The sequence below is a fragment of the Chrysoperla carnea genome, chromosome 4 (assembly GCF_905475395.1).
Source record: "Chrysoperla carnea chromosome 4, inChrCarn1.1, whole genome shotgun sequence".
NCBI classification, from domain to species: domain Eukaryota; kingdom Metazoa; phylum Arthropoda; class Insecta; order Neuroptera; family Chrysopidae; genus Chrysoperla; species Chrysoperla carnea.
Window position 1 is genome coordinate 58,008,722 of NC_058340.1, and position 26,543 is coordinate 58,035,264.

General features: G+C 29.7%; 2 protein-coding genes across 2 annotated transcripts; one reads left to right on the plus strand and one right to left on the minus strand.

The window, feature by feature from the left end:
- Positions 1-447: 447 nt before the first annotated feature.
- Positions 448-25,381, minus strand: LOC123298816 (cilia- and flagella-associated protein 53-like). The gene is made up of 9 exons (XM_044880913.1): positions 25,211-25,381; positions 12,450-12,682; positions 3,494-3,670; positions 3,058-3,220; positions 2,528-2,708; positions 1,945-2,123; positions 1,706-1,882; positions 1,033-1,245; positions 448-621 (listed from the first exon to the last, which is right to left on the minus strand). The coding sequence occupies exons 1-9, from the start codon at positions 25,322-25,324 to the stop codon at positions 448-450; spliced, it is 1,611 nt and encodes a 536-aa protein (XP_044736848.1). The 5' UTR covers positions 25,325-25,381.
- Positions 17,699-23,855, plus strand: LOC123298186 (fatty acyl-CoA reductase 1-like). The gene is made up of 10 exons (XM_044880116.1): positions 17,699-17,829; positions 17,902-18,212; positions 18,990-19,238; positions 19,667-19,818; positions 19,987-20,096; positions 20,839-21,049; positions 21,672-21,902; positions 22,811-22,949; positions 23,014-23,141; positions 23,759-23,855. The coding sequence occupies exons 2-10, from the start codon at positions 17,976-17,978 to the stop codon at positions 23,847-23,849; spliced, it is 1,548 nt and encodes a 515-aa protein (XP_044736051.1). The 5' UTR covers positions 17,699-17,829; positions 17,902-17,975; the 3' UTR covers positions 23,850-23,855.
- Positions 25,382-26,543: the final 1,162 nt, after the last annotated feature.

Sequence of the window (26,543 nt, forward strand, 5' to 3'; positions counted from 1 at the left end):
CAAAATGGCACAAAATAATATAGTAACCATATTAGTTTTTGCGTTCTTATATTTAATAAACTTTTTTATTGTGATTAGATCTAATTACAATACGATAAAACTATAAAACATTGAGATAAATCAAATTTAAGTTTGTTTCAATTTTAATTATATTCACTTTAAATTCAGTGAATTATTGTATATTAATAATTGCTTCGTTGTTTCTAATTTTAGAGCTTGATAAAGAATTAAAAAGAAAAAACGTCGCTTACAATGATTTTGTAGAGTTTTATTAATTTAGCTCATTAATTCAATTAATAGTTTTGTTTTGTTTTTTTTGTTTTTTTTGCTTTAAGACAAAACAGAAACATTAGAAAACTTTTTAAATGGAATTTATTATGAAATCAATAATTGAGTAAATATAAAAAAAAGTAAAATATTTTATTTTTCTTGAATAAATGATTTTTCTTAATTAGAAGTCTTTGGACATACACACTCTTTATTTATAAATGGCACAAAAGGATGGCTACTTTTTGTCATTGGTATATTCCCAGAACGTATTTGATCTATTATACGATCAATTTCCTTTTCGGTTTCAATAGCAGATTGTTGTACTTTACGTTCTTCTTGTCTCTTACGCTCCTTAAAAACAAAAACAAATAAATTTTTGAATTTAGTCTGCTTAATATATTTTAAATCTCGTATAAGCCCACCGCTAGTAGCAAAGTTGGGCCTGTAGCAAATTCTATCAATGGGTGTGTTTTTGTTGTTGTTGTTTTTTTTTCCAGCAAACCAGCCAATGAGAGTTCTTTGGCAAAGCTGTTAGAACATATGTGTCTTTTGTTTCAATTTGAGATTATATAATTGTTACTAATAATATTAATTGGCTTTGTTAAGCAGTAAGTTTGCAAAACACCTCAACAAGTATTCCTACCAGCCAATAATGTGAGCTGATCACCACGGGAAAAAAATTTGCCATTTCATTTGATAATTTGTTTCGTAGAATCTGCGAATCGTATTCTGGAGTTAATTTGACGGACTAAAGCAAAATACCTCATTTAAAAGTTGATATTCGTGTTGTTTTTGTAAATCATTGTAATACTGTTTTTGTTCTTCAAATAATCTTGCTTTCTCTTCTTTCTCCATTGCTAGATCTATTTCATTCATTTTACGTATAGTTTCATCATACAAACGTGAATCTTCCTTTTCTTTTTCGGCTCTCTCTTGACGATCTTTTGATATTTGTTGTCGATCTGAATGCAATTGCTATAAATGAAAGTTCAAAATTGTTTCAAAATTCTATAATAATTGTTATCAAAGTTATAAAAGTTAAAAGTAAAAAAATTCAGATCATCAATGTGCATTCATTATACATTACCCATTATTGAAATGAAGAGTTCTCACTTCGAGAATAGAAAATTGAAGTTGGTTTTTAAAAATCTTGGCTAGTATGCAAGATATGAACGTTTAAAATTCTTAATTAAGCAAAGACAAGATACCCACTAGTGACGTCATACATGGTTATCGCCATAAAGATTACATATAAAACTTTGATTTGCTAAAAGGAGATGGGTAACCTTTGATTGCTTATAACTTCTTCGTTTTTTAATAAATTTTAATTTGACTTTCAAATTTTTAATATGACCGATTTGATTATACCCTATTGTCCAAAAACTACACTTTAACGGACAAAATCCAACAGATCTACCAAAATACTACAATATACCTTAGCCAGTTCTCGACGATATTCGCATAATTTTCGTTGCTGCTCTATTTTAATTTGATCTAATGCTTTGCGATCTTCTGAAACAAGCCTCTCAAATGCTTCAGCATCTCTTCTTTGTGCATCTTTAATTTGTGAATCGTAATTTTTGAACATGCCCCACTCAAATCTTAATTCCTCCTATTAATTTAAAAAAATTTTTTGTAATTAGGATTAATTAATCGTTGGGCTGAAATACTCACTTTTCTATTTGTAACTGCAGCTTTCTCAGCAGCTAAGGTCTCTTCAAGTAATTTTTGATATGCTTCATCAATTATTCGTTCTTGTTCAGCCTGTTGCTTATGAAGGGCTTTTCTTTCATTGATTTGCTCCTCAAGAAACCTACGCATTTCAGCTGCTTGTTGTTGTTTCATTCTTTTAGCTAAAATTATGGTATATTATGGTGTATTTTTAGAAGAAAAAAAATTTTAGAAGTCAATATTAAGTCCGTTAAATTATATACGGATGTATAATAATGTAGCCCATTTAATCTCAATTAAAGATATGGCCCTATCTGCAAAATTTGCGAGATCTCGTAACCGCAATTAGGTAGGTTACATAAATTCTTCAAAATTTGAGTAACTCCGGTGAAGTTTTTCTGATTTGACTATACATTGCGAAATATAAGCAGATAGGTATAGCGATGGATTTACCGGAAACTTGCACGAAATTTCGTCCAGCTAATTTCAATCAAATATGAAGTATTGTCAATCAAATATGTAACCAACTCTACGGATTTTTACCACAAGCACATCTCCTGAACTAAATAATATAATCAGTTTTTACCATTTTCTAAATCTTCCTGTAGTTGTTTTACAGCTTTTTCCGTTTCGATTCGTTCAATATATCTCGATCGATTTAATTCGTCAATAAGTACTTTACGCCCTTCAATTTGTTTGTTACGTATTTCAATATCTTCTAACTCTTTTAATTTTCGCACAGTTGCTTCATGAATTTCTTTTTGCTCCTAGAAAACACATATTTTAGTTTTTAAATTGCATTCTTTTATTTGCATGCATTTTTTTCAGATATTTTTAGCTGAGTATAACATTGTAAACAAAATTCAAGTTTCATTTTTAAACCTCTTAATTATCACATTGATTTGAAATTTCTCTAAAAATCTACATATTATAAGGTAACGAAAATCGAAAATTCGACACGGGATAGAGGTGTAAAATTTGGAGGAGGTGGTAGAAAGAACCAAGTAATTTTATATTGTATCTTAATTTTGCTAATGGTTTTGGTTTAAAAAAGCGCTTTCTCAGTTTTTTTTTTTTTTTCAAATAAAAAATTTTCAACCCAATGCTTATTCTTACCATTTCTTTAATCGTTTTCATTTTTAAATCATGCCACATATTTTCCATCTGTTGTTCACATTCTTTTCGCCTCTTATTTTCCTCTATTTGCTGTAACTGACAACGTTTGGAATCTTCCAAATTTTGATTAGCCAAAAAGCTTCGGAATGCATCAGTCTTGTCACTGTTTATGAAAAATAAAAATTTTAAGATTCCAAAGTTTTATTGAATAATACCACTTTCAACCCGTCAGTATAAACCGTTTAGTAATCTTTAGTCGCGTAATGAGAGATTTGCTTACACATTCTTATATTCAAGTAACGAAAGTACACGACCAGGCCGGAAAATTTCCGAAGTTAATATTTTTTGCTTACACCTTTACTCGCTCGGGATGAGAGAAATTTCTGGAGGACTTAAATATAAAATAAATTAACGTATAATATTGTAATTTACGTACAACATTTGTAAAAGTCTCTTTTGTTTAACAAATTCTTCAGTTTCTTTATTCCTTCTTTCTCGAACTTCAGCAACTTTTTGGCGCAAATTTTCTAACGCATTTTTATTCACTTTTTGTGCCTGTGCTATTGTTTCCAGAAAATGTTGTTTTTTTTCTTCGATGAATAACTTTTTCAACCTGTAAAAATTTGAATTGCAAATAACAAGTCATGCAAAATAGGATGGTTTGTAATGAAAATTTGTCATCAATTCCAAAAGGTTATTTGATTTGAAAAGTTTTTTATACGTTTTCCCCCAAAAAGTATGCGACTGTAACAGTGTCTCGTTTTTAGGCGCATGATCATATGAACTTTTTGTAATGTATTCATATTTTTAAAAAAATTACTAATTATATTACCCCTATTACGGCTTTATTAGGATACAAAAAAAAAAAAAAAAAAAAAAAAAGTTTAGTTTTTAGTTTATTGCTAACATAATGATAAGAATCATAATTAAATGTACAAAATCAATAAGAACCTATTCAATCATACTGGAAAAAATTCGGCCAATTTTAGGGCAACGTCTTTTCAGAAATGGCTTAAAATTAGCAAAACAAATACAACATGTATCACTACAAATAAATATAGAGGGTCAACTTCAATCCGCACTGGTGATATACACTTCGCTTAAAAGGCCCATTTTTATTTATTATAAGTTTTTGTTTATACGTATGTTTGGGGTTAATTTTTGCAACTAAATTTTAAAGAAATCATCCTCAAACGATTGAGCTGAAATTTTGCGCACACGTTTAATTTGGACGACAACTCGTGGTTAACTAAGGTACGATATGGGTATCAAATGGAAGGATTTACTAAGAAGAATACGAACTAAATATGCAAATCAGATTACAATGCATTTTTATAGTAAGCATGACCTGATTTTCCCATCGCTTCCACCATGTTTGATATACATACTTTTTTTTAGTTTTTAATAAAAAATTTTAATAAAAATTAACTGTTAAAGCACAAGTTTTTTTGTACTAAAAAGTAGAAAGTAATTATTTCTCTGAGTCACTCATACATGACTATTTATAAAAACTTGACGCACTCCGAATCATCCTTGATAGTGACTCATTGAAATAATTATTTGCTACCTTTTAGTATAATAAAAGCTTATTAATTTCTTAATTAAAGTTAAGTAACACTGTATATTAAAATACGCATTATCTTTCCTTTTGAAATAAGAAATTAAAGTTAACTGCCTGCAGACATCTACACTTATGATGGAAAAAATTGATTATGCCACCAAACTTGCCCTGATATTACGTTTTCGAGTGACTTTAAGTTACTGTACCCTAAAATTATCATGGTTAAATGATCAATAATATTGATAAACAAAATTATACGTTTTATAAAAAAAAACTTTTAATTTTAACTATTTTTCTTTGAATTGATGATATTTTTAATAATTAAGTTTAAATTATTAAATAGAGTAGACAATAAAATAAAACCTAATCACAAAGCTTAATTTTCAAAAGTAATGCTTACCTACATTCGGAAAATTGTTGTAAATTATTTGCTAATAAATAATAAAAATAATGCTAAAAAATTTATTATGATTTTTTGTAACCGATACGTTGAATCAATACCGTTTATAAAGTAATTGGAGAAAAACTCAATTTTTAATTGTTTTAGATTCTTCAATACGAGGTCAACTAGTAAAGCTTAACGAGCAACTTTATTGTAAAACTTAGGGCTAGCTTTTCATTCATAAAATTGAGGGGTAAACAAACTTCTATGTCCCTTTGTTGGGACACTTCAAAAAAGAAAATAAAAGTTATAATTAACCTTAATCCTAATTTAATTATTGTAAAGGATATTTTCCCCAATTTCTATTCTTTATTAATTATTTATAGTAATAAATTGATATCAAACACTTAATTAAGAATGTGAGAACCAAAATTCAACAAAAATGTGGCATTCATTTTAACAAGACTATTATGGTCTTATTAATTCGTGAAGAATAAAAATTTTCATGTTTTATTTACTATTTTACTATTACTATCAGGATATCAAACCTTTGTAATAGAATTCAAAAAAATTGTATCTCACTCTCACCCAAAAGACCCGACAAAGAAAGTCCGACATTTATGCTTCGGTATCAAAGCATACGCACGTAATTTTGTCCGATAACAAAGAAAAATAGTATACATCACACAGGCAGAAAGTTTGAGATCCCTGAACTGCGCGCAATGATGCCCGGGGGCGAACATGCAGTGTAGGAATCTCAAACTTTCTGCCCTTGAATTGTAATATACTATTCACATATCAGCTGGATAGGTATTTAAAAATAAAAATAGTACTCAAGTGTTTATAAAAAATGGATGCTTTGACTAACCGTTGCTTCCAGACGATTAGGGATCACATTATCCCAGAATTATACACCCCCCTCTATCTCAAAAATGGTCGATCTGCCAAATATATGATATATGAGAGGAAATGCTCCACATCGACTCTGGAGTTTATTTACTACGTAGCAGAAAGTTAGGATACATGGATTTTTTACGTCCTATATCCCAGAATATATGGGTATTTTGTGTATGATGACTGAAAGCTAGGCTAGTCTACGATTTATCGCTTGCATCGAAAATGATCTCGACACATCCATACAACATAAGAAATACCTCAAGAATGAAATTCGATAATTTTAAGGAATGAAGAGACTGCCTCTACGAATATCACACATTAGAAATTACTTTATAGCCGGCAGTGTAAGTAAGAAATTCATTTAGACGTGTAAATACGATAAGAAATCATTGTGTAGTACTCATTCAAACTCTTTTTTTTAAAGTAAATAAATAATATAATAAATTTTTGAAGGTCATATTTAGGTCACGCATATATGTATAATTAAGTATAGGTATACTAATTCGTAATACTAACATTTATAGCTACTATAAAATAAAATCAATATGGATTCAGAATTTGTCATATATTGTGTATATTATTTATATTAAGAAGTTATTACTTAATATTGCGTAATTTTAAAATTGTAAATATCAATAAGAAATATATTGGATTTGAGATTTTTACTAAGGGAAGATATATATTTGAATGTTAGCTCAGATTATAAATATTTCTACTATTTAGTTAGTGCTAAAGAAAAAACGCGAGTAAGATACCCATTGAAAACAAAAGAAACCCGCTGTGCCCGGCTAATTAAGATGTATGAACAGAGTAGTGGGGGCACAAATTAAAAAAATATATATTTCAATTTTCAATTTTGAAGGCTCATTATATTATAACTGAACAATATAAGACGAATAATTTCAACCCTAAACCTAAAATTACCTTGGCGCTCGTACTATACCTCACTATCGGTCGGAAATCTGAATTTGTATAACTATGATTTTTAACAAAATATTTTAAAAAGTTTCTGAAAGAATGTATGAAAGTTAGTCTCTCAATGGACACCAACCTTACCAATAGGGAATCAGATTAAATTTTTTTATCACTTCAGATAAGGAATTCTCACTTCATGAATAGAAAAGTTAAGTTGATTATTAAAAACTTTACTAGTATGCAAAATATGAACGTTTAATTCCTAATTAAAAAAGAAAAAGATACCTTTAGTGACGTCATATGTGCGTATCGTCATAGAGATTACACATAAAACTTTGTTTGGCTAAAAGAAGATTTCACTATCAAATTTTGTCATGGTATCAAGTCTAGTTTTACATTTTTATGGATAATATGCCCAATTTGACATCAGGATTATCCCCTATTCTGGCTGGATACTGATAATAAATAAAACCTAAGATTTATTGTGTATTATTCCTATAAAAATTTTTTGATACCATGACAATGAATAATTGTATATTTGAATTTTGATTGCTCTTCGATTTTATAATTATTCATTACGTACATAAGCACCTTCAAACTTTTCCTATATAATTAAATAATATTTAATATTAATAATAACACTTTGTATTTTTGAAGTTTTTTTTTGCGGAACAAACAAAATAATAGTTATAGATTTTATAATCAAATAAAACATTATTATTATACCTACGAAAAAAAACATTATCAGTAGTAAATAGCTGTGTGAAGCTGAAACCCCAAACGTTAATTTTGTTATAAATGTAGTTCTACAAACCAAGAAATTTTCGGCGTCTTTACGAAGTGCCAATTTTTCAAAAAGTTTATTTTAGGCTGTTTGTGTGTGTTCACTGAAGCACAGTGAAATGACTAAAATAATGGGAAAGAAATTTGCTCCACAATTAATTTATAATCTGGATTAACTTAAGAAATACTCTATTTCTTCCGGGACTCAATTCTGAAGTCGATGCAGATAGCCATTCTCAGCTTCTAACCGATTGATTTCTTTTAAATGGTCATAAACCTAAAACTTTAAAATAGTTTGACTGTTCCACCTGAACAAAGGCTAAAAGAAGTTGTATTTTTGATAATAGACTGAATTTCGCAACTGGAATATACAAAAAATTTCGAGTCGAAATCAGATTCATTTCAATTATTCCTCCCTTCGTTTGTAGAACAATCAATAATAATAATTTCTAATTCGTTTTAGTTTGAATGCCCTTCGTATTGACCAAAAATTATTTATGAGGTCGTTTTTCCAGTAAATTTTTGTCAATCAATAAATTTTTCACTAAGTTTTGCGCAAAAATTTATTTTTCTTCTAAATTTTCCGTCGATAAAACCTTAATGAAATAATATTTAGGGTTTATAATTATAAAAATCATACTAAATAATAGATGCCGGAAAAATTTACTATCAAGGACAATAGGAGTGCAAAGTTAACATATTTATTAATATTATTGTTACTATAATTTTATTTTAATTTTTACAATGTATTTCCATTGCGTAATCACTGCTTAGAAACAAAAACATCAATTTATTTTTTGCATAAATAATATTCAGAGTACATTCGTCTGACCCAAAAATTAAACCTACAATTAAAATTAAAAATCCATCCTAATACATATTATAAATGCGAAAGTAACTCTGTCTGTCTGTCTGTCTGTGTGTTACTCTTTCACGCCTATACGGCTGAACGGATTTTGATGAAATTTGGTATGGTGATAGATGATAACCTAGAAATGGTCATAGGCTATAAATAATCACGCCATCGTTCTTAGGGGGTAGGCAGTAGGCAGATAACTAAATTGAGTTAGTGATTTTTAGTCGTTTTTGTTGGGACTTTTGCTCTTTCACGTCTAAACGGCTGAACAGATTTTGATGAAATTTAGTAAGGTAATATATGGTTACCTAAAAACGGATATAAGATCAAAATAATCACGTCATCGTACTTAGGGGGTAGGAAGTAGGAAGAAACCTGAATTGAGTTAGTGATTTTTTTATGGTTTTTGCTGGGAGTTTTGCTCTATCATGCCTAAACGGCTGAACGGATTTTGATGAAATTTTGTAAAGGATATGGAATATGGGGGGAGGGGTGAAAGTGGGAATGTTGCCCAGCAAAGCGGGTAGTTCACAGCTAGTAACTTTATAAAATCGATTAAAGATGTTTTCTGATTTTACGATAGATAATAGACAGACGCTTTATAACAGACATCACCCTTCTCATTAAATTACTTCAGCCTTATATAACTTTATTTACATAACCAAGACTTCTTGAAATGGATGAACTCAAATGAATAAATCAATTCTAAAAATTAATTGGTTGAACTGCTGCAGCCAACTTTTGAGATAATCTTTGCTAATATTCATTTAGAGCTTGAAAAAAGTTGCCACAAAAAATATCCACAAAATCTTGCAAAACCAAATTTTTTGGTGCTAAAGCTTGCATAAGCTACTCTAGAGTTTTAGTTTAATGTCTTAAAATTAATTAATAATACAAAATTCTGTAAATAAGACATTTGTATCTACGAATTTAATATATTCTCATTTTATTTTGTCACTCAAGTAATTTTGCAAACGGAAGTTTCCTACGATCTGAAGAAAAGTTTCTATCGATTCAATATGAATTTGAAAATATTGCATAATCATTATACTGCAATATTCAAGGTTAACTAAATCATAAACGAATCAAACACAAATAAATCACCTTTATCTTTGATAGAAAATCCATCCACCAAACTTCACAATAAATATTTCAATCATATAAATTGATTTCAAAAATTTTTGTGATATTATAAAATGCTTTTTAACGTCCATGTATAAACCATAAGAACGTACGAGAACCCTAGAAATCCAAAACCTTTGTTGAATTTTTCATCTATTCAAGTTAATTTTCATTGACACACATTTTCCAATTTTGATTCTCTATATATCAATATAAATACTTTCGTTTGTAGTCTGGAAGGGGTGACGAAACAAATTTTGATAAAGCTTCTTTTTTTTAGCACAATATATTCGCTCCCAATTTAATTTAAAAAAATTTTAAGTAGAAAGTAATCTGCAGCGTCTATGAAAGTTCAATTTTAACGAAATTTTAGACTGAAGAAGGATGAATCCACACTATATTTAAACTTGCCATACAAATTCTACACCCACATACACTCAGCATGTATGGAGGTTATGGAATTTTTTACACCAAATTTTTATTATCTTCTGTATATTGATTGTGAAAGTCAAACTTTGCTTGCGTGTTTTGCCATCATATTTATTTTATATTATTTTTTGACAATAATAAAAACTGAATTTAAAAATAGATAAAATAATTCGAATATTTTTTTGGAAAAGAACGTGTCAATCGAATAAAATATTAAAAATAACATTTTTTTGGATAAAATTGTTTAAATTTAGGGAAATGTATATTCTATTGTGTAGATAATCAATCAAAAGCAATTTTTATTGTTGATTTTTTCAATAAAAAGTGAGAATTTTTATTCGATTTATTTTTTCTGAAAGGAAAATGTCATGTTTATTCATGTAAATAACTATTAAATCACATATCGAAAATAGCAGTATGGAAAATTATTTCTTCCTTTATAATAATTCAAAATAAAAAGTTTAAATCGATGTTTAGTTATTTCTGATAGAAATGAAAAGAATGCTATTTATATTCTGGTCATAAAACAATACCTTGGTATATGCAAAGACGAATTACATGAAAGGCAAAACTATCACGAGGTTACAAAAGAGCGCACGTGTGGAAAAATAGGCACAGAAATCTTTTATTTTATTTTTTTAAATTTTTCAAACAATTGCTATTGAATGTGATGGAATCATCAATTTTTAAATAAATAATTCATCCTTTTTAAGCTTTTACAAAATTAATAATAACACATTGCCATATGTCAACACAGAAACACAATTAAATGTTTCTAAAAGAGGCATCAAGGATTTCCATGTTCTAGCATTGATACTTTTAGTTAGATGTACAGTACAAATATGTAAATATATTATGTAGTCGCAGGAACAAAACACTAAAACGGTAAAAGCTCGAAAAAATTGAACAGTAAGTGGGACACAATTCGGTTAGTAGTGATGAAAATGATTTCAAACTTGTTACTCGGGGGATTATGGAGTAGCTGAACTCGAATATCGTCAAAGTTGGTCTCCGAGGTACATGATGTAAAGGATAAACGGTATACCCGTCGTATCCTGAAGTTTTCGGGAAATTTGTTATATAATCTGTCTAAACTAGTTACTTGGCGGTTTTTGAATTCGCTGAACACGAATATCATGAGAGAATTGTGCCCCCAAAGTACCCAAAGTACCCCGGGCACCAAGTATACCTCGGGACCAATTCTGATGCGATATTCATGTTTAGCGACTGCAAAATTCCCTGAGTTTGAAATGATTTTCATGCTCAACACATGTATATAATACCTCTCACTTAGATGCATTGCTTAACCCATGTATTCTGTCATACTAGTGATATTGGAATCCCTAGATGGTACAAAATCCGATTGTATATAAAAAATAATGATAAATGTTATTTCATAAAAAATGTACGCTTATGAAATGTTTCACTGAAATCTTGTATCATCATTAGAGATGATTCTAGGTAGATTGATTTTTGACGCATGGTACATTGTGATATTGTACAGTGGTTACACATCATGTACCATGGTTCACACCCTTCTATCGATAGTTGTTTAGTAATTAAATTCTTTAAAAAAAAATGCATACTGCTGAAAAATAACAATACTATAAACAGAGTCAATTTCCATTGTGATATTTTAATGAATAAATTAAAAAAACACAAATGCATATTTTGATTAGAGACTAAGAGCCATTGCCTGCCAGACATACGTTAAAGTATAAAGGCTGAAATTTTTTTTGAGTGTTCTCATTGGCGTAGGGAACAATTTTTGGGGGTTACAAACCTTGGCTAAGAGTGCCTTCGGTAGGTATCAAGTAATCTTATTGCGCAGTACCTGACCTCTCGCACGTTAAATTATAAAATCTGAAATTTACACAGAGTGTTAAAATGACGATTCTAAGCCAATATTAAAAGGCCAGACCTATCCGAAGGGTCTAAACTCCACCAGACGCGGTAGAAGGTCAAATGCACTGAGAGAGCATTGCTCAGGTACATGAATGCATTTAAGATTAAATAGATTAATGTGAGCAATGCTCTCTCAGTGTATTTGACCTTCTACCACGTCTAGGAGAGTGTTAGACCCTTCGGATAGGTCTGTCCTTATCAATATTGACTTAGAATGATCATTTGAACACTCTGTGTAAATTTCAGGTTTTATAACTTAACGTGAGAGAGGTCAGGTAATTCGCCCCTAGATTACCTGATACCTATCGAAAGCACCGTTAGTCAAGGTTTGTAGCCCCCCAACATTGTTCCCTACACCAGTGAGAACACGCAAAAAAATCACTCAGCTTTTATACTTTAACGTATGTCTGGCAGGCACTGGCTCTCACTCTATTACAGGAACTCCACCTTCTACAGTTTATTATTATACCACCTTCAATTATATGAATTTATTATGTATTCATAAAACAACAATTTTATAATAATTAATAACTATAACGTACTTTTCACGACGTACTGGTATTGATGCACGCATATTTTCAATTTTATTTTTGACACGTGTATGTAATTGTTTATAATAAAAACGATTTTCACTACTTTTAAAGAATGCCACATTATGTATTTCATCCTTTACATTTTTACTCATCGTTTGTTTATATTGTTCTGCATATTCAGCTTTACGTTGATTATATTGTAAAAGTCGTATTCGATAATCAGTACCAGGTTTGCGTGCAATCTGTAATAATAAAGAAAAGAAAAAAAACTTTAGTTAAAATTATTTTTGTAATTTATATTTTTTTTCTTAATATATAAATGTTGCTATGATCGATTATACATACTATTAGATTATACGATTGTATAATATAATAGTTTTTTCTATATTAAAATAATTTGCGTTCATCTTCATTGGTCTGTAAAAAATATCCACCCGGAAATAAAGTTAATATCCAGTAATATTAACTTGCAATTACGCAATTTGTTCTAAATTTAAGTCCAAAGAACCAAAACAATTATATTATTCTACTATGTTTAAAAAAGTACTTCAAAATGTTTATTTTCCTATTAAAAAGCCACAAAAAAATATATTTCGGCAAAATAAACACGTTTTCTTCCCATAAAATTGAATTAAATTCTTTTTTTTTTTTTGAGTATCGCAATTTCATTTAAACTTTTGTTCTATCTCTAACGGTTTACAGGATGGGTCTTAGGGACCCAAGACCCAATTGACCTATTTCGGTCACTTACGAACTTGACCTCACTTCTTACGTCCTGAGCACGCTGTAAAAATTTCAACTTACTATCTTTTTCGTTTTCGTGTTATCGTATATCCAGACAGACGGGCAACCGGAAATGGAATGATGAGGTGATTTTATGAACACCAATTAGTAATTAATGCAAATTATTTTTGCCTATATGATGTCACATCATGGCGGATCGTGTTTTAGGTCACGTGATATACATATTAAAAATAAAGATTTTTAATTTTAATATAATAAAACAATAGTGTGTTTTTATGACTCAATATCAGAATATTTAAGTATATCTTAATATATATATTTCTTGTGTGCGTGTGTATGTAATTGAACTCCTCCTAGACGGCTGGACCGATTTTGATGAAATTTTTTGTGTGTGTTCGTGGAGATTCGAGAATGGTTTAGATTTACAATTTGGTCCAGTACAACTGTTTTTGAGGGCTCCGTACCAAAAAAATGAAATTTCATTAAATGGTGGGAGCGCATATAAATCATATCACATTATGTATACTATGTGTACTATGTATTTTTAATAGTATTCAGGTATTGTCAATAGGCATTTATTAGAGCCATATGCGAGCGCAGCGAGCTCTACTATCAAAGGTCAGGCCAATGGTCGAAGGTCAGGCCACTCCAGTAAATAGGAGTTAAATTGGGGTTTAGCGGGATGGGTTTAGCGGATAGGCTAAACGTAGTATAGGTATTCATGAATTGGAGTTACGTTTTTACGGGACAACGTCCGTCGGGGCCGCTAGTTTCTATATAAATTTTAACTTTTATGAAATTTCATAATTTATTTTTCACTAAGGAAAGTATCCTATTATAACCCTCCGCCAAAAAAAAAAATAATTTAATATTATAGATTCTTTTTGTACATAGTATTAAATTATTATAACGGAAAGTTTTACTTTTCATATCAAAAAGTCATTGTAATAGATGGAAAATTTGTAATCAATAGATTCAATTTTGTTGATTAAGCGTTTACTTTCACCCTCATAAAAGATTTGAATTTGAACCCATTATTATTTATAGTGTAGCCTATTAACCTAATAAATACAATATAGCCTATATATCATGTATTAGAAAATATCTACTTACTTCTATGTACGTAACACCCCATGGCACGATTATTTGCACCTGCATTGTTATTTACAATTTTGCATCAAACAATGAAAAATATTCAACATAAAATTTTTCAATTTACATTTAACACGCAATCCATATTACACATCGATAATATTTTCCATGAGTGTATGTTAAATATTAGCACATGGCAAGCAATTTTTATGATATATATTTATTTAAGCTTACGTGTTCAAATGTATTAATTTCGTGCAAATTTTTAATTAATTGTTAAATTAAGAAGGTTATAAAAAGCTCTTATGCTAAAATTATTTTTTAACAAATTCAATTTTATTACGTGAATATTATTATTACGATTAAACGAGTTGGAAAATATATTGTAATCATGAAAAATTTAATTGCTATTTTTAGGACGGTTCTATACACATTTTTCAATAGCTTAAAATCATTATTTGATTGGCATGAAACTTTATAATTTTTTTTAGACTCCGCTTAAATATTAACTAGCGGAAAAAAAATTTATAAAGAAAAGCGGTTTTCCAGATAAGAATGCTTAATGTAACAATTGAATTTCAAGCATTGCAATCATACCCTTTACTCTATCGATTGGAAATTTGGATATGTCATAGGTACTCATATTTTACCTGCCCTGGATACTTTTATTTTTCGTAAATCCTGTTCACTTCACTGCAATTGTAAGGAGGTATCTGGATGAAACTTTTCCAGACAGGTGGATTGGACGGATGAGCCCGATAGCGTACCCAGGACGCTTCCCCGACTTAAATCTGTTGGATTTTTACAGAAGAGAAGACCGACTATTAACGAAGAAGACTGAAGACAGTAGATTGTGCAAACTTTCGTAGAGACGCGGAAACGAGGAATTATATACTTAGTTTATTCTATTAAGCTTGACTTGATTTTTAGTTCAAAAGACCTTGCCAATCAACGTCTGATTTAAGGCCACTATGACAAGTATCTGTTCAAATAGAACAACTATAATTTGTAATAATTTTTTCAAAACTCCTTCGTTGAAAATTTTTCAAATGTGTTGTTTAAAAAGGGACCCCCGTTATAATCTTCAATTCGCTGTTACCATAGCTTATTTCGATTTTGATAATATAAAATGATATGTTTTGGTTCCACGTCAGTAATGCAGTCTTTCTTACCATTTCAATAAACTGACAATGATATTAAATTTTGAATCGTAGTCAATGACCCTTTTTGGAAGTTGAATGTAGCATGTTCAAACACCAAGTTCAATAACAGTTAAATAAATTTTGTTTTCAATTTTTTTAAATTTAAATAATGTATATAAAATTGACATGGATGTTCAATGTTCGACGAAAATTATTATAAAAAAAATGCTTTCTGTTCCCAAATAAAATTGTTCAAATGAATTCAAAAATCTGTACGATGCGATCTACAGATTAGAAGCTATTCATCGTAAAATGGAAAAAATTCATTTTCTGGCAAGACAAAATTAATTTTCGTGCGAACTTTAATAAAGCTGTTAAATTTGGATATAAAAAATTGATGATGTACGATCGATCGCCAGGGCAATTCTAAATTAATTCTGAAAATTGTAGGGGAGGTTGTCTGATTATTAAAATAAATAAATGACTTCAAAAATAAACATATTTAACTTTGGTCTTACGGGAAAACGGTCGATGGATGATATGTATGTTTTCATAGATTTCTCCAAAACTATAGTCGGTGGAAATAAAAAAAAAAACTATTTAAATTAAAGTTAAAAACCTTAATAAATTATTGAGAGCAAAAAAATCCGTTGTGCCCGTCTAATTAAGGATGTATGAACACGGTAGTGTGAATTAAATTTAAAAAATATATTTTTTCAATTTTGATGGTTCGAATTATGTATTATATTTGCACACTGATAATCATTTATTAATTCTAATCGTCAAAAACATATCGCGGAGAATGTCGATTTTCTAACTGAGAAATATGAAATTTGACAAGCGTTCTTGAATCATCGACGTTCACAATCTGTTCTTTATAATCTTTACTTTCGAAAATGATCTTTCCACACTGCAATTAGCTACCATCATCGATAAATAAATACGAAGTGTCACTTCTACATTACAAAAAGTAGATTGCACATTATTTTGCAAAACTAGAAGGCAGGGAAAAATTCCATTCGATTCACCCTTTTATTTTTCGTACTGTTTTTCAAAAGTGGCGAGATGAATAAATTCATTAGCTAGATTCAAGTATTTGGGATCAATTAAAAATCATGATAATAATTTTGCTATTTTATCCAAATTGCAGAGGGTCCTCAATTGTTGGAGGCCCTGCAAGCCCGGTCCTAAATTCGAATTTTTATTGATTTATCTTCTTAATGAAATAACGGATATAATTCAAAATAAAGCTTGCAGACGCAATCAAAAACTTTCCGACCCACATGAAAGGGAACACTCCCCTTGCAAGAATTTTCGTAGAAAAAAGAGTTGTTAGCCTAAGCATTGTTTAACAAAGCACACACTAGGCTTAATATATTCTTTACGTCTTTAAAATGTAATCCTTGTAAATTGATTTACTGGTATAGGTATGCATTTAGTACAATTTTATCAAAAATTTTTAATTTTATTATCATAGAGTGCCAGCTTGTATCGTTAACTTTTCCACAGGTTTCGTCTAGTCTAGTAATTTCATACAAAGTATGAACGGATCACACACTTTAATGCATATTTATAACTCACACTATATGAACTTGACTTCAAATAAATTTTGGAAATAAAACAATAGACATTTTACATGTATAAGGTGTACAAAAAGTTAGCGACTTATTTAAAATTGAAATATCTTTCTACACTCGGTTAACTACATAATCCTTTGGTGCGAAATTATCGTACCGTTATAATTATTTCGTTATCGTATCGTTAACGAAATAAAGCTTCTTCAATAATTTTTTATTTAAAAGAATTTTCGATTCATATAAATTAAATTGAAATTTGACAATTTATTTTCCGATCAATTTTTCCGATTTTTCAACCATCCAACATAAAAGCTTCGAAGCTTAAGAAGTTTTTTTCGTTAACGGTACATACAGTGTGTCGCATTTAAGATGAAGATACCCTCATATTTTCGTTTTATTTTTATTTTTTAATTAATGTTTTCTTATCCGGATTTTTATATGTGTACCGCATTATTGTTACACCTTGTAATTTTTCAATATTTTTGACTTCGTCAATTGTTCAATAAATATTTAATTGTTCTACTTAATTAAGTATGTACTTAACAGCTGAATAAATTAATTTGAAAAAAAAAAAACCAACTTGTTTCAAAATAATTTTTATACTTAATGCATCAGTTTTTCACTAAAACTGGCATTACAGAGACATTATTTTCTTGCTATGAGTGTCGTGTGTACAAGTTTAAATTAAGATGGATCAAAAAGATAATATTGTAGATTTCGTTAAACCGAGTGATAATACAAATGATAATAAGAATTATAATATTATTAAAAAATCAGATGAAAAGACGAATTGTGCTACTAAAAGCAATAACATTCGTGTAAAATCGGAAGACAGTACGAATTATATTGTTAATGGCAATAATATTATTTTAAATTCAGATGATAATAAGAACTGTTTTGTTGAAGGCAATAACAATCGTGTAAAATCAAAAGATAAAAATAATTTGTTAAATGGCAAAGATAAAATTGCAAAATCGAAGATGAAGGTATTTCTAGAAAACGTAACGCTAACACAACTACCGCCTAATGCTCCATCGGTTAGTGAATTCTATGCATATCAAAATATCTTAATTACTGGTGGTACTGGTTTTATGGGAAAAGTTTTAATCGAAAAATTACTTCGGTCATGTCCAAAAATTAGTGCAATTTATTTGTTAATGCGTGCAAAAAGAGATTATACGGATGAAGACCGATTAAATAAAATCTTTAATATACCTGTAAGTTTTATTTTAAATTATTCACGTATTGCCCACGAAGCTGGAGGAACTGAGTCTAGTATATACAGGGTAGTCCAAGTTAAAATAGGAGGATATCATCAAACAGTAGATAACGTCAAAATAATGACAATTTCTCAATACGCTATAGCCCCGAGAACGTCTTTTTATAGACACAGGATTTTGAAATTTTGGAAGAAAAAGAATATTTTTGTGTATATTCCCAAAATTTCTACAATAACCCTCACAGTTTTGAATACATCTGGTGTCATGGTAGCACCTCAAAAAGCGACTTTAGCGACTCCAGTAACGTTAAGAAGTCGCTAAACAGATACAAAATCATTTCAATTTATCGATCGAACTGTCTCTCGGTTATGCAATACCTATAGTTGTCTTTCAGTGAGATAATTTCCCTTATGGCTTTCTTTAGCTCACTGCTCCGTGGAAAATATACTTCGCCTTGCTGACCTTCTCCGCTCTTAACTGTAACAATCCATTTGCGTTAATGTCACAATGCTATAATTTAGCTGACTCACTTGAATCGATGAAAGCTCATTCCAACAACTTATTTCAACCTTTTATCTGTTTCTGATTCTACTTTTTATTCATCTTACTATCTATTTGTGTATATTGTGATTCGCAACGCCAATTGGTTTGCCAATTGATAAGGAACATTATCAAAAATATTAGGAATTACGATATTTTCACTTTTACTACCAAATCACTAGATTATAGTTTGCAGTTAAAAATTTTTCAATTTACTTTATTTTTTATTTTTAGTTATTTGACAGATTAAAAACTGAAAACCCAGAAGCATTATCAAAAGTAAAAATAATAAAAGGAGATATTAGTGAAATAAAATACGGTTTAAGTGACGTTGATATGGAATTTTTGATTAATAAAATAAATATTGTATTCCATGTAGCAGCATCTGTACGTTTTGACAATCCGTTGAAGGAGGCTATATTAATTAATACACGAGGAACCAGGGAATTGTTAAGAATAGCGAAACAAATGAAAAATTTAAAGGTAATACATAAGTCTTTTGGAAAAGCTGATATATTTGTAAATTCGAAGACAATGTATTGAATTTAATTCCACTAGCCTAGATTCTATCCACGTGTTTCGCTCGACAATACTTTTATATTTTCCTTAGCCATACCCCTTCGATATCCCTCGAATTTGTACTCTAGGAAGCCTTTGGAATCCAATTTTAGGAGCTTTGATGGAAAATATCTCACTTTTCTCCTTCCTTTATTGAACTAATAATTATTAATTCTAATAATGCAAATGAGTTTTATTAAAATTACATCACTTGCGATAACCTTCCAATGTGCCCACTAATCTCATTCATATTTACTTAACATACTTCTCCTGATAAATCCCAACTATGGAGGGAAAAATCTTCCAACTAAGGATTTCTTTGAGCCAGAATTTCATTTCCTTGTATTCTGCAGGTGTTTCTCCATACATCAACTACGTATTGCAATATTGATAAAGAAACAGATGCGATTGAAGAAAAAATTTACAAAGCGACAACAGATTGGAAAACTATGATTGACGCAGCTGAAAATATGGATGAAAATACACTAAATTTTCTCGAGAAAAAGTAGGCTATAAAAAACTATCATCACATGCATAGCATAAAGTCCCCTTTTATTGTGCAGAAAAGATGAATAGCGGATGTTTTAAGTAAAAGAACTTTTAACACCCTACGGAAGAATGTTTTCTCTTTTATCAAGAAAGATTTTAAATTTTATACCTTTCATTGTTTTAGGATTTTGAATAAATATCCAAATACATACACTTTTGCGAAAAATCTTGCCGAAGAAGTTGTGGCTGAATATTGTGAAGATATACCCTCAGTTATTTTTCGCCCAACAGTAGGTATGAGCTTTAGTAATTATACAAATTTTAAACATAATCTAAAATTTTGAGTTCAGTACTATCAACAAGTATGAGGAAAATCCTTCTGACATGCGGCAGTCGGTGTCCTAAAATGACGAAAACAAACTTAAAATGAGTTTCAGCATGCGTTTAAATAACTGGATATATTAGATGGATGGATATTAATAAATCATAGTAATTTACAACAATACTATTCAAATTTATTCATAACTAGCGACCCGCCCCCGCTTCGCACGGGTGCAATGCTGATACTAAATACACTACAGAAAAACTGTGAACGTTGTATATAAAAACATAGCGGCCCGCTCTGGCTTCGCACGGGTATAAAATATATAGCCTATGTGATTAAAATCGATCCAGTAGTTTTGATTTATTCATTACTGCCCGTGGCCCGCACGCGTTAAATTTGGAGTAAAACAATCCCCCTTTCCCTATCACATTAGAAACCACATAAATAGCAGTACTTCTCCACTATTTAATGGATGTTATTATACATATAAACCTTCCTCTTGAATCACTCTATCTATTAAAAAAACCGCATCAATATCCGTTGCGTAGTTTCAAAGATTTAAGCATACAAAGGGACATAGGGACAGAGAAAGCGACTTTGTTTTATACTATGTAGTGATGCTGTATACCTTAAAATGATTTAGATATTCAACATTTCATGCCTGCATTTTCTACCCCATTGAAATAATCAATAATAAGAATTTTTTTTTAGTGGTTGCTTCACAAAAGGAGCCAATTCCTGGATGGGTGGATAATTTTAATGGTCCAATGGGCTTAGTAACGGGAGTTTTAAGTGGAGTACTACACACAGTATATATAGATACCAAGAAGAATTTAGATTGGGTTCCGGTTGACATAGCAATAAAAGGGATGATAACAGCAGCATGGTATAAAGCGTTAGAAAAATCTGATCGTAATAAATGGTAATATTTTTGTACACCAACAATCTCAAGATTCAAGAAACTAGCTTTATTTAAAAAATGAAATAGCTTTCCGTCAAATAGTTCGATATTTTAGGACTTTATAAATTTAAACAGAGCAAACAAAATTTTCGTGGCAGAGTTACTCAATTCTTGACCCAAAACCTCTACCACCACAACAATAAGCTGCAGTTGAAGTAAACAAATTGGGAAATGTTAAAAAGTATCTCTATAAATAACTAGTCGTTATTCGCTAGATAATTCCAGCAAATGCCTATTAAAAAATAAATAGCTTATTTTGAAAATCATTTTCCATGTGATAACCCTTTGCTGAGAATAGATTTATTAAGAAACCATAGCAATTCGCAACAATACTGTTCAAATGTATGAATGAACTGTCTAATGAAAAATAGCCCACTCTTTAACTGGTCTAGTCACTCTATAGCAGTCTTTTTTTAATATTTGCATAAAAAAGTTCTTAAGATAAGCCTGTTTATGCCGAAGTTCTTTGAGTGTAAGCAATATTTATTATATCCTTGTAAATCATCTGTTAACAATCACCTAATAACCCAATTCCGCTAAAATTATATGTAAGTACTAATGGTTTTGTTGATTATATTTATAGCTTAGTGACCAATTCATCAACAACCGATTTCATACAAGTTTCCAATGCAATGCTTTTTGAATATGGTGTAGCTACGAAAGGAATGGCAGATCCGTACGCACAATTATTATGGTATCCATTTTGCTTTCCTACGCCCCACAAATATTTGTTTTGGTTTTATGTTGTAATGTTTCACTTGATTCCATCGATGTTTTTCAGCGTTTTATTAAAATTCAGCAAACAGCGATTAAAGTAAGATTTTTTTTAAATCATTTATTTTTAAAAGATTCAGCACCAGAGACTTACTAGAGTGAATATACAGGGTGGTCCATTTTAATCTATAATGGCTAATAGCTCGTTTTGTAGTTATCTAATCAAAAAATAACTTGAGCAAAAATTGTAAGGTTTGTTGGGGGGACATCATGTTCTGATATTAGATTGGACCTTGTTCTTCGGGTTGCCTTAATAACCAATTTTGATTCAGAAGAATTCAAGTGGTAATAGATAGAATAACACTTAAATTAGAAAGTTAATCTTCATAAAAGAAAACTATATAATAATTATAGGTCAAAATCATGGAGACAGACAAATGCCCTCTTTTGCCCTTAACAACCTTTGACTAAAGTATTTTTCCGTAGTATGGGAAAGCCTGCAGCCATTCAATCTCTACATTTGTTTAAAAGACTAGTATATATTACGATAGAAGTAGAAAATTGGTAAAACTTAAGATATCACTTCAAATTCTTCCCTATTAGATTAATTATTATAGTTGCCAGTACCTATAAGTGACAGTTTTTATTAGTTACCATACTTTTTAAACTTTCTATATATGACTTCGTTATAACGTTATAGCATGGAACAATTTTTATTTTAGAAAATTTTCATAAATTCTGCTTTTGCAATTCCGCAGAATCTTGGATAATCTTAATACATGAACATCGTCGGGCAAAATCCATTTTTAGAGGTGTATTGCATTTTTTTTTAATAATACTCTATTAGAATTGCAAAATTTCGAGTTTCGTGAAAGAACAAATAGAGAACAGATAACAAATATTTCAGGCTCGTCACAGTACGAAATCAAAGCCAAATACGAAGTTTCAACAGTATGGTAATTACTAATCAATAAAAACGAATTTACCATGTTCGATTGCTTTATTTAGTTTATGGAAATTATACCGACGAGTATTTTATACCAACATGTGTCTTGCACCATTCACACTGAACGAGTGGCTATTTAAAAATGATAATTTCAAATCCTTAGATGCAATTTTAAAATCAGAAGATAAAGAAGAATTTTCGGTGAGTTTAAAACTTAAATACAAAATTTACGTAAATTAAAACTTATGTTATGCAAAATTTCTAGGTAAATTATTCTGAAGTTCCGACTAAAGAATACTTTGACATTGGACAAGACGGTGCAGCACGATATTTGTTAAAAGACAAGAACTTTACAAAAGAAACACTCGATAAACGATTATCCAACTTAAAAATGTAAGATAATTTAAGATATTTATTTCTTCTATTCGGTGTATGGTTGAGATAGATCGCCGGGGCTGTTGTGCAAATTATTTAATCATGTATATTGCTCAATATTTCTGCAAACGATGGTTTTTTTTTTTAGCCACAACACAGATTTGCTTAATCGTAAATAAGTGCTTAATGGTATACTGGAGCTTCACTCATGAAATGATATATATTCGAATGCAAACAACATTGATACACTACTAGAAGTGATAAAGCAAAGTTGATTCAAAATTTCATGTGTTTGTTTTATCACGATACTCTTATCGAACAATATATAATAGAAATGGCCCAAAACTACAGACTCCCCATTCCTCAGGGCCCCCAGCATTCGTAAGAATCTGTCCTCAGACTGCAAGTAAGGTGTACACACTAATTATACTCTTTTGTACATATTTTGTTCATCAGAAAATAAGTAAGGCCTGCAGGTCCTGGGATCTTGCTCTAAAATTTGGAAATATTTGTATAAAAAAACAATGTATTCCAACCATATGCTTATCTAAGTAATTACATCCCTTATCACGATCAACGATTTATATCACGATTAATATAAATGCTATAAAGATTTTAATAAACTTTTGTTTCAGTAAATTTTATATCCACATTGTGACTGTCGGAATTTTTATCATTGGTTTTTTGTTTGTTGTGAATCTATTCGCCCAATTAAAAAAATTCTGAAGTTCCAAAAAGATGAATCCAAGTTTCCAAGGAATCCAGAATATATTATTATATATTTATCTGTACGTTTATATTATGAATAAAATAGAAATTTTTCCAATTAAATGTTTTTTTTTTTAATCTCTCCGTAAAACCTATATAAGTATTTACAATCTCGAATTTAAGATATAATAAGTTAAGTCAGCCAAAATTACAGCAATACAAGATTTAAATATTGTTTGAAAGAATACTTGATTCTTTATACCTGTACAAGTGTGAATTATTAGATATACTTTCAAAATAATATATTTATACTTTTATTGAGTCAAAATTTTATTTATTCAATTAATGTTTTTTTTAAATAGTAGTCGTTATATAATGACCTCGACGTTTAAAAGCGACTTAAATAAATAAGCAATCAATCAAATTTATGTATGATTATTATTATCAGATAGGGGAAAGGAAAGCAAAAGGGCCCCCTTAAAGAAAAATCAAGTTTTAAAAAAAATTAATTCTTTTATTGAAAAAACCTTTTAACGTCTTTAAAAAGGACTTTTTTGTCATATTATATTAGTCAAACTCAAATGAAATCAAAGATTATGAAGATATTCAATAATTTACATCCACCTCGTTTTGGCAAAATGGACCTGCTATATAAAACAAAAAAAACAATGAACTATTTAAAGAAAAACATCAAAATTTAAAAATATATATATATAGAAAAAAACGAAAATCGAAGAAAGTTGCTGAGAGCTTTTTGCTTGTGAACATTGTGAACTTTTATTATCATTAGTATCGAAGCCAGTGAACGGGTGTGTTTACGAAATGCTCATAAAGAGGAAATTATGCATCGCACTCACCCATAGCTTGTGCAATATAAAATCATTCCCCATCTTCGTTTTTCTGTTAGATGAGATTTTCCTTTTTCTTTAAGGAAAACCGCATAGTTCGTTTCGTTTTGCCCGGTTCATTTTGCCATTCAAGAGGTTAGCAAGATAAATGGAAATTTGCGGTAATACCCACGATAATGTTTTGTTATTTTCTTATTTAACACTACGACAAAGAACCGTTTTTATTATTAAATTGTTTTTGGAAATTTATAAACAAATTTTTAAAATATGCCAGTTTTAGCTAACCGGAACATTTCACTCTTGCAAAAAGTTCCATTTTAATAACAAATTTCTTTTTTAATATACGAGCAAAAAATTTTGAATTTAACAATTCTCAAAGGATCGATTATTCTCAATATCTATTCTAAAATTTATTTCATTCTGTAATAAAGTGGGTTTATAACTTAATTTACCAAAATAAGTAATGCGACAAATTCAATTTACCAACACCAAATTTTTAAAACCTACATAAAATTAAATTTATTTACTTACATCTTTGCAGGAACTTTCAGGGAAAATACATCCATCTGGAGGTGGAGTACTTTGTCTACTCACTCTCCTTGATTTAATAGGCTCAGTAAGTGCTCCAATATTTAACACTGACATTATTCTTCATTAATTAAAAGACACTAATTTTGTTTTAATATAAAAATAATAAGAACATTAAATCACCATAAAATCTAAAATAAATATTTTTTTTCGTAGAATGTATAAAATTCTTTAATCGATTTGTTTATTAAAATATAAAACCATTTGTTACCATGGCTATATATTCTATTATTGTATTACTTTCCTGTATAAAATTATAGTAGAGTCGTTAAACAATAAAATGTAGAACTAATTCTTTTAGAGTAAACCGACTAGGACCTAAACTTTACCTAAACTTTAGGTTATTGTGAGCCTAAACGGCTCTTATTGATCACGACATTAACCACTTAGATTCGTAGTCTAGCAGGACCAAAGTTCAGAACGGAAGAAGGTGAATTTTATAATTTCGAAATATGTAAAGGGAAGGACTTATAAGCTGATTTTTTCGAAACTTTTCCTGTATACTTGAATATTTGTATCTCATTCCATTTGAATTTTAAATACCGACGGTTTGATATTATTATTACCTTTTGTTTTTGTTTACTTTTAATCATGTATACGATATTTATTTACATCATGGTCTCTCGATTATAATTGATGATTTTTAATATGATACATACTGCGTAAACTAAATATCGACAAATATCTTGTCTAGTAATCTTACTTAAAGAGAATTGAAAAAAATACACTCGAACCAGGACTTGAACCCGACGGTTTGATATATAGCAACCCTAAGGAAAACTTCTTTAAAGAGGTAAAACAAAGAAGTAAATTCAATTTCCAAATCTCCAACAACATTTTTTCTTAGCAATTCGTCGTATCTTTAAGAGTACTACATTTTGATACAGACATACTCTTTGTCTGCAGCAGGGGAGTAAAAAACGAAAAAAGCGGCTTTGATTCACTTTCTTTTTTCTATTTCCACTTTTTAAGCTGGAGATCATGCAATGTTATTTTCCGCTTGTATGCAGGAAATAACGATATCCAAAACATCATGATCTACTATAAGGAGTTTTAATCAGAATTTGTAGCTTGAGCTTAAAAGCTAAGGCTTCAAAATAATAGGAAGCTTAGACTGGCGTAGTTGAGGTGACGTTAATTTGCATCATAGACTATTACTTTAATTGTAAGCAAATCGGATTTCCATATTAATGTTGTATTCTCACTGGATATTACACCTGCCTTAAGATTTTCACATCTATCTCCTCGGGAATTTAATAACGTCATCGCTACAGCA